The sequence below is a fragment of the Nanorana parkeri genome, unplaced genomic scaffold, assembly GCF_000935625.1.
Source record: "Nanorana parkeri isolate BGI_ZX_2015 unplaced genomic scaffold, ASM93562v1 scaffold2839, whole genome shotgun sequence".
Lineage (NCBI taxonomy): Eukaryota > Metazoa > Chordata > Amphibia > Anura > Dicroglossidae > Nanorana > Nanorana parkeri.
The window spans coordinates 52,602-62,308 of record NW_017309107.1 but is presented as its reverse complement, the minus strand read 5'-3'; the positions used below and the strand labels follow the sequence as shown (position 1 = coordinate 62,308).

At 53.3% G+C, this 9,707-nt stretch overlaps 1 protein-coding gene across 1 annotated transcript in view; it reads right to left on the bottom strand.

The window, feature by feature from the left end:
• Nucleotides 1-7,566: 7,566 nt before the first annotated feature.
• Nucleotides 7,567-9,707, bottom strand: part of LOC108802391 — a 20,829-nt gene continuing 18,688 nt past the window's right edge. The window contains exon 5 of the mRNA XM_018574252.1: nt 7,567-7,835. Coding sequence (XP_018429754.1) covers nt 7,567-7,835 — 269 coding nt within the window. The remainder of the gene's footprint in view (nt 7,836-9,707) is intronic.

Below are 9,707 nucleotides of genomic sequence, written 5' to 3'. Positions count from 1 at the left end.
GGGGGGGGCGTGGCAGGCCATTGAAGTGAATGGCACCGTAGCCACGCCCTGTGGCCGCAATGCGATCGCAAGGCACATTGTGCCTGCAGCGCGTTCCGTCAAAATGCTGCAAGCGCTATTTTGACCACACCGGAACGCACAACGGGCCTTGCGATGCCGTGCGGGTCGATCGCACTGCGGCCGCAGGGCGTGGCTACGGTGCCGTTCACTTCGATGGCCCGCCGCCTCCAGCCCAGCAAAAAAACTGAGCTGGCGGCAGTGCGTTCCGGTCCGATTCTGACCGGAGCGCACTGCCCTATGGTGTGAACGAACCCTGGAGGGGGGTTTACCAAATCACAATTCTTACAGGTGACGGATGGCGGGAGCAGCATGACCTCAGAACATCCGCACCACCAAGTGTCGCTCGTTTAGTATATAAAGAGGAAGGAATGGAAGTTAAAAGACATTGGGAGGGAATTTGTCAAAACTGGAGCAGTTGCCGCGGCAACCAATCAGCATCTCTGCAAATCTGCTCCAGTTTTGATAAATCCCCTCCCCCATTGTGTCCTCGGTTTGCTGTAGGAGGACAGTACCGGTTGAGGTCAGAGTTCAGCTTCAATAGAATCTGCCTTCGGTGCCGGATATACTGCGAGCACTACAAGGGAAGTGAGGCGAGCACGGCACGGCCATGCTTGGGAGCGGTGTCGGCAGAGCTGCCCCCATACATGGCCCCGGTGCCTCCCTCATGCATTGCGAACTGCACATGCGCAGCACGCATGGATCCCCGGTCTGCCCCATGCATCCTACCACAATATGAACCAAGACCCTCCCCCAGCCCCGTACCCACGCTGGGTGCTGGAGGAGAGGTTTCAATGACGTCAGAAGCTTCTCTGGCAAAAAGTTCCGCTCGCTTCCACCACTTTTTGACGAAAAACCTCCCACAATGCAATATTTTTTTTTTTACCGCCGGCGTACAGAATGCGCTGCGTTGGGAAAGGAAGTGCCGCTCTCAGCAGGAAACAGTCTCGTCGTGTCTCCGATTTCCGGTTTGGTGGCCATTTTGATTTGTCTGCTTTTCAGATGCGAAATGATAGAAGGATGAGGGCGGGGCCGGGAACGCGGGCGGGGCCGGGAGCCACAATGCATCTTTTTGTCTGATTTCTGACAGTCGGGAGGAAGACCTCGGCTGTGAGAAAAGCCCGTCGTTCAAATCTACTCACCCCCAATCATCAGCTGTTAGTTTATACCCCCTTTCTATCTGAGGCCGGGGGTGGGGGCGACCTCGGCACTGCAGCTGTTGTGAACTACGAGTCCCATGAGGCATTGCAAGACTGACGGGCACGACTTCCGCAGGCACGGCGGTATGTGAAGTTGCACCACAGCTGGCGTGCCGAGGGTTGCCCACCCCTTGTCTTAGGCCAGGGCTGTCCAAACTGCGTGCCCTCCAGCTGTGTGGTGGAACTACGAATCCCATGAGGCTTTGCAAGATCCTCACAGCCGCGACTCCCGGAGAGATGCTTCATGGGATTTGTAGTTTCACCCACACCTGGGGGGGGGGGGGGCGGAGTTTGGACATCCCTGGTGTAGAACCGGAGTAGGCACTCTAGCTGCGGGGGGGGGAACTACAAATCCCCATGAGGCCTTTGCAAGACTGACAAGCCACCGGAATGAAATCCAGAGTCAGAGGCATGATGGGATTTTGTAGTTTCAGCACAGCTGGAGTGCCGAGGGTTGCCCACACCCCCCGTCTTAGGCATTACACACGGGAAGGGAGCGTGGTGCAGGAAATAATCTCATCTCAAGGCAAACATTTTGTAACTTTATCAAAACGGAAGGCCGATGACATAACGTTTTATAGGTCAGTGAATATTGCGAGTAGTGTTCTTGAGAAAAAACGTGGAGAGGACGCCTAGTGCAAAGAGACATGATGATCGCATTCTGTGCCCCCCCCCTCCCCCCCAGTGTAATACTCATCATCCCCCCATTGGAGTGACATCATAGAGACAGCACCTGCCAAGTCATGACGTCATTCATATACGGCAGGGGTAGCCAAACTGTGGCGCTCCGGCTGTGGTGAAACTACAAGTCCCAAGAGGCATTGCAAGACTCGGAAAGCCACAGACATGACTCCCAGAGGCAAATGCGTGATGGGGTTTGTAGCTCCGGCGCCGCTGGAGAGCCAGAATTTGGCTACCCTTAGCACAGGGGCAGGCAACCTTGGCTCTCCAGCTGTGCCGAAAACTACAAATCCCATAAGGCATTGCAAGCCACCGGCATGACTCTCAGAGGCAGATGCATGGGCTTTGTAGCTTCGGCACAGCTGGAGGGCCAGAATTTGGCTACCCCTAGACCAATGGCGGGCAACCTCGGCTCTCCAGCTGTGCCGAAGCTACAAATCCCATAAGGCAGGGCTGTCCAAACTCCGGCCCTCCAGCTGTGGGTGAAACTACAAATCCCATGATGCATCTCTCTCCGGGAGTCATGTCTGTGAGAATCGTGCAAAGCCTCATGGGATTCGTAGTTCCACTACAGCTGGAGGGCCGCAGTTTGGACATCCATGCCTTAGCACAGGGGTAGGCAACCTTGGCTCTGCAGCTGTGCCGAAACTACAAATCCCATAAGGCATTGCAAGCCACAGGCATGACTCCCAGAGGCAGGAGCATGATGGGATGTGTAGTTTTGGCAAAACTGGAGGGCCAGAATTTAGCTACCCCTGGTCTATGTTGGGGGACGGGAGAGGGGGCACTGGAAGGCTGTTCTTCTGCCCCCGAGTACACAGCACACCAAAATCCCTGCAGACATTACTTAGAAAACAAATCCTCTATGAACCGGGCAGCTTGCATTTCAGCCTACACACGGGGGGGTCTCAAACCTCGGGCCCTCCAGCTGTGGGGTGGAACTACAAATCCCATGAGGCATTGCAAGATTCTCACAGCCACTGACACGACTCCCGGAGAGAGATGCATCATGGGATTTGTAGTTTCACCCCACAGCCGGAGGGCCGGAGGTTTGGAGACCCCCCTGGCCTGCGCGTTCTATGTCCTGCACAAGGGAAAGGATTTCTCGCGTCGGCTTCCTTTCTCCGGCTCGCAGTGGACTATATTTGCAGTTGCTAGTTCACAAAGTGTCCGAGGAACCCGAGCATAGAACTATGTACAAATCTTTACACGTCATTTCTAACATCCGCTTATACAAGACTAGGCACAAAAAAAAAAAAATCCAAAAGAAGCATCCCGTTCATAGAACCGGCACCTAAACGCCGTGTTCTAGAACCTTCTACGGATGAGACGACCAGTTCTAGAGAGACATGACGCAGAGTATCCGATACTCTGAAAGTGGAAATAAAACATTTACACGGATAGAAAAACGTCCCAAAAAAAACAAAAACACAAAAAAAAAAAACGCTGCTACAAAATTAAGAGCTTCAGTGTTCTTCGAAACACGTTGCGTCTAGACGGTGACAACGTAAACGGTGCTGCCGTCGTCCCCTTGCGTGGTGTATAAGATGGTCGGGGCGTCGTCGTCCGCCCCGCCTGGAAGAACTTCATTGTCTTTGGAAGTCGCCTCACCGGCTTTGCCGTCCTGCTGGGCGTTGGGCCGCTTGTGTACCACCTGGTGGGACGTCAAGTTCTCCAGGGAGTTGAACTTCTCTCCGCACTCGCTGCAGTTAAACAGTCTCTCCACCACCAGCACCGGCGCCTCTTCGCTGGGCTGAGGGTTCTGAGACGCCGTGCTGGGCTCTCCCACCTTTCTAATGATCATGCCGTTGTTCTGCTGCCCGCAGACCACGGACTGCGCCGACGTGGGCGCCGCCTGCAAGGTGCCGTTGGGGTTGATGGAAGCTATGGGGGCGCCGACGGGGTGGGCGCTGCCGATGCCCAGGCCGCCGTTCAGCGTGAGGATGGTGGGATTGCTGATATTTAATGGCGACTTATTGTTCATGTTCGTTGGGTTGCTGGCAAGGGTGACGGAAGAATTGTTCCCTATGCCCACCGGCCCGTCTACGGTGATAAAGGTTGTATTGCCGAGTCCGTTGACGTTAACCGGGCTGAACGCCAACTTTCCACCCACAGGGGCAACGTTTCCGGTGACCACCCCGCCGTTGACAGTCACCACCGTGGCCTCCTTGGACGGCACCGCGGGTCCGGTAAGGATAAGCCCGGAATTGGCATCCACGAAAAGCGGGATTGGCTGTCCTACTGGCTGCTTCCCGGCGGCCGACACCGGAACAGCTTTGAGGGTGCCGCCATTGACCTTTTGGAGGTTGGTATTGTTTATGCTCAGAGTCCCGGCAACACCGCCAGGCTGGTTGACATTGACGGCTATGGGTTTTGGCTGACCGTGGGAAACCGGCACCGCAAGTCTATTAGCTTGACTCATTATAGGCCTCATGGTCACCTGACCCAGTTTAGTGTTAACGTTCTGAGGGGCGACATTGAGGGGGACGCCGTTTGGCTGTACAAAGCGGGGATTCGTGCCAACTGGCACTCTGTTGGCGGCAGAAATCTGGTTTTCGGAAATATTCACTGGCGTGGCGAGCACGATCCCCGAACTTCCAACGGTGACGGGAAAGGTAAACATAATGCTTTGATTTCCATTGCATGGCAGCGGCTGGGTGCCGCCAGTGACGATGAAGGGGGACGGTTGCTGCATCTGGACCTTATTAACCAAAACGGGGTTACCCTGCTGCACTCCTTGGTGCGGTGCGATTTTGGGGGCAATGGGCGGAGGCTCGCCGGCGGCTTTGGGGTTTTTCGTCGGCGGTGTTCCGGAACTTTGCGACCCTTCTTTACAGGTCTTGGTTTGGAAAGTTTGGGGGGGGGCGGCCACCTCGGAATCCTTGTCGTCGATAATAATGATGGGATTGGAGTCGTTCCTCGAGTCCTTTTTACCTCTGACTAAAGGCGGATTAAATATCCCCGAAGTCCGGATGCTGCTGATGGTGATGGGAAGCAGAGGGCGCTTACCGTCTCTAGCTTCCTGGAGTGCGGAGTCTTGACCGTCGATGACCACGATCGGACCCGGAGGAAGACTTTCCGGCCTGGAAGTGGGAGGCGTCCCGGCAGCTCTGCCCTGGATGCTCGCTGGGGACGATTCCGTTTTTCCTTCGTCGCAATCCACGATGATGACAGCGGGGCTCGCTCTTTTAGGGGGCACGCCGCTGTCGGATGCCGGCTGGGGGGCGGGTCTTTTACCGCCCACACATTCCCCAGTGGATGACCGGCCGGATTCCTGACCCAGTGTGGATGAAGGCTGGCCATTTCTAGGAGCATAGTTAGCACCGGGAGGTGGAGAGAAGTTCTTATATAAAGTCACTTCGCTGGGCCTTGGCTGCCCCGTGTTACCACTTGGCGGTGTGACTGACTGTACCCCTCGGACGAGTTTGCCCCCCATTATGGTGCACTGCGAGTTGTCTGGCCTTTTGTGCATACTCTGAGGAAATGTTCCTCTGGTGCCATCACTGCTCGTCACCATCTGGCCCGGGGGTCTACTTCTCTGATCAGTTATAGCGTTGGGGCTGTTATTGGGCATCTGGTTAGTGGGTCTACTTCTCTGATCAGTTACCGCATGGGGGCTATTAGCCATCTGGTGAGTGGGCCTACACCGTTGATCAATGAAAGTATTTGGGCTGCTGTTGGCCATCTGGTTATTGGGTCTACACCGTTGATCAATGAAAGTATTTGGGCTGCTGTTGGCCATCTGGTTATTGGGTCTACACCTTTGATCAATGAAAGTATTTGGGCTGCTATTGGCCATCTGGTTATTGGGTCTACTTCTCTGATCAATGAAAGTATTTGGGCTGCTATTGGCCATCTGGTTATTGGGTCTACACCTTTGATCAATGAAAGTATTTGGGCTGCTATTGGCCATCTGGTTATTGGGTCTACACCTTTGATCGGTGAAAGGATTTGGGCTGATATTAACCATTTGGTTCGGGGGTCTACTTCTCTGTTCCGTTACGGGATTTGGGCTGTTATTAGCCATCTGGTTGGTGGGCCTACATCTCTGATCAATGAAAGTGTTTGGGCTGCTATTGGGCATCTGGTTAGCGGGTCTGCTCCTCTGTTCATTGACAGCATTTGGGCTATGAGGCATCTGGTTAGCGGGTCTACTCCTCTGGTCACTCATGGGATTTGTACTGTTATTAGTAGCCAACATTGGCAAAGTTTCCAGAGAGGCAAGAGGAGACATGGATTGCGACTTCCTATGATTGCCACTCATGTTTGCCGGGCTGGTTCCATATTTGCCACCTTGGTTCGGACCGTGCAAAGGTGCACCCGCTGGGCTGCCCCCGTGAACGTTGTGTCCCGGTGAAAGCTCTGGCTTTCCATGCAAAACGTTGGGCGACCTCGGATCTCCGGGCCTATGGTATCCAGCAAACTGCGGCGACAACTGGATCATTGCCGGATTCCCTTGAACGTTCATTGGAGGCGTCCCGTGTCTTAGAGGGTGGCGCGCGTTGGGAAAAGCCGCGGGGTTGGCACCAGCGTTGAAATAGGGGTTTGGGGGAGATGCATATCGGTTGGTTTCCATCGCCCCCGACACGCCGTGGTGGAGTCGCCTTTGTTCCCACTGGAAGCTTGCTCCGCACTGATTATTGCAGAATGTTCCGCAGCCGGGGCACGGCCCCATTGGGTTCCTCCGGTCCTGGAATGGAGCTTCCCGGGCATGAAGGAACGGTTCCTTTCGGGTTCGACTCTCGTGCTCTCCTCAATCTCTTATTCTGCAGCCCCTGTTATCAATGAACAGGATTGCCCTATACTGAGTGCTCCTGATAATTCATAACATGAGGACAGAGTGTGTTTACTATAACCACAGTCATGAATGGACAGGAAGTGATGTAGATGTGATGTGGATCACTTCCCATTCATTCAGAATTGGGGATATAGCAACTATACTCGGTCCTCAATTGTGGCACGCCGTCACAGGAGGCTGAGCGAGCGCTGCGGGAGTAGAGACGCCGGCCGCTCACTGGGCTCTCCACCCGCAGCGCTCGGCCGGCTGTCACTTTCTCACCTCCCCGCTGGGACACAGAGCAGCGGCCAGCGGGGGGAGGAAAGAAACCAGGGAGGCGCCGATGTATCGGCAAGAAAAGGGCGCTTTCGGCATTTATGTTGGTGCATCCCTAGTTAACAGGGTTCTAAAATGGGGAACAAAATCAGAAAAACTCTGAAAAAGATGAACATACGTCATGAATCAAAATGAGGTCGGAGCCCGTTCACAAATACATCCAACCTATAGGGAATGGGGGAAGGGAGTCATGGAAGAGAACGGCTTGTTTCATACACAGATCAGCTCTGGTTATCCAAACGTAATGGTCAATCCAACACCTGGTTGCTGGTGATGCGAGTGACCAAAACTACTACTCCCATCTCTCAGGACTCCATTAAGGAGGTCTCTGCAGTACAATTTCTGGGTCTGTACAATAGCTGCAGGCATTGTGAGGGAGTCTCATTCTTCACGATGGACTGTTGGTCTAACAGGAGCGGGTATATCCCGGGGCCCCAAAGAGGGGCAGGAACGGAGACACAACGATGGCGAGGAGATCTCATTACTGCAGATGGAATAGGCCGGGTGTAATGGCCTTCACCTAAAATGGAAGAGTCTCTTTAGGGTGGATGGACCCTTTAAGGCTGAATGACATTCTGCGACGGGGTAAAACATGTGCAGTAGGGGCCAAATAACGAAGACGGTGCTGTCATAATGCAGCTTCTCCCAACCACTACTCCAGTTCTCACGTGCGGACTGTGCGTTACATGTCAAAGAATGGAGGTCTACAGGAAACCTATCCACACAGACCAGGATCTGCCTTTTGACCCCCTGGAACTGAAACTGGGGATCATTAGAAGTTTGGGCTGAAATGGTAACAAAAGACAAAGAACACAGATGTCCCAGGAGTGCTTGGAATGTTTACACACAGAGTCAGATGGTCACCCCCCCCCCCACGTATGTAGTCTGAGTGTCAGCATTTGGGGCCTTCAATGCAATGTCTCCCATACATGATGGCGATTTAACAATTCATACCTGTAGGGCTGCAACAACTAATAGACATAATCGATTGAAAAAGTTGTCAACTTTTTCAATCATCGATTAATCGGCTTCCGATTGGTTTGCCCTGTTCACGGCTCCACACACGCTGCGCGCCAAACCTCCTCCCCAACTCACCGCTGCCAGACCCGCCCGCCTACACGCTCCACACGCCGCAACTCCTCCCCGCCTCACACTCACCACCCGCCCAAATCCACGATCGGCACAGGGACGCGGGGAGAAGAAGTAAGGAGGAGCAGGTGTGGGCGGGTGACAGACAGGCCCGATCTCAGAAGCAAGTTGCTGGAAGACTGCTCAGGTACGCCTGCACTCCCCCCCACACATGGTGCTCTATAATGTATTGCTGGGATTTGTAGTCCTCTATAGCTGATGGTACATTGTGCCGTATATTATACTATCAGCTATAGGGGAGTACAAATCCCAGTAATACATTGTACACTGAATGTATAAATGTATTGCTGGGATTTGTTGTACTCCTCTATAGCTGGTGGTATTCTGCATTGCGCTGCATAGAGGACTACAAATCCCAGCAATAATACATTATACAGTGGTGCAATGCGGAACACCACTCGCTATAAACGATTAGTCGAACTTAATAATCAGCTAACTTAACTAATCGATTTTGAAAATAATCGTTAGCTGCAGCTCTAAACACGTGTACAGACTTTGGCAGCATGGCTAGAAGGGGGTGGTGGTGGGGGTGGGGTCACAACTTTCTTGCACAATCAACATTTGCCTCGATACATTATAATCCATTGTGATTGCATGAAGGTGTGCGCACTGCCGGTGTGGATAGAAATGTCGGGGTATCTTCCCGACAATCATGAGAACTGAAGACATTGCAAAATGTCCACAGAACAAGTCCAGCTGAATGCGACCAATACTGGGAGGGGCCCCTAACCTAATTCACATGGGGGGGGAGGGGGCACTAGACAAAATTCATAAAATGTTAGGCTTCAAAACCTCACGTGTGTGTGTAAATTTTCAGGATTTCTGATGTCGTGAGCGACTTCAGTCTGTGCAGTCACCAAGCTCCGGGTGTGTGCTGCTACCTTCCAGTTCCGGTCGGGACTGCTGGGGCTCCGGGAACGGTGGGTATCCACCAGGGCCCTGCTCTTCTCTTTTACGTACCCCATGCTCTCTGCCGCCTCTCAGTTGTCACTGCGTGTGTAAGCTCCCGTCACACAGGCCACCCGCAATAAATAGGAAAGCCGTTTGTGGACGCATTGCCTGGTGGTTGATTAGTGCGGTCTGCACCTTTGACTGGTCCAGACCTTACTAATCCATCCCTTCGTCCGGTGCTCAGGGAAGTCTGTCAGAACGCACCCCGCTCTGACACACACGCAGTGCCGGCACCGACAGGAGCAGCTAGCAGTCTGCAACTGACAGATGAAGACCTTGTAGCAGGTGCGTGGTCCATGACAACTTGGCAGCCGGCCACATGGTACCAGTTGGTGGGCCGGTACTTTGAAACCCCTGTACTAGGATCAATGGGAACCTTCAGAGTATAATGATGGTGGATTTTTATAGCGCTAACAAAAAATTAAAAAGTCAGGTACGGGGGGGATGTTTGTAGTGCCGGTTGCTCTGTGATAATTCTGGGTTACCCTTTCACTTACAAGGATGTTTATGGTCTGACGCTTCAAACTTAAAGCTGAACTCCAATGTTAGAGAACTAT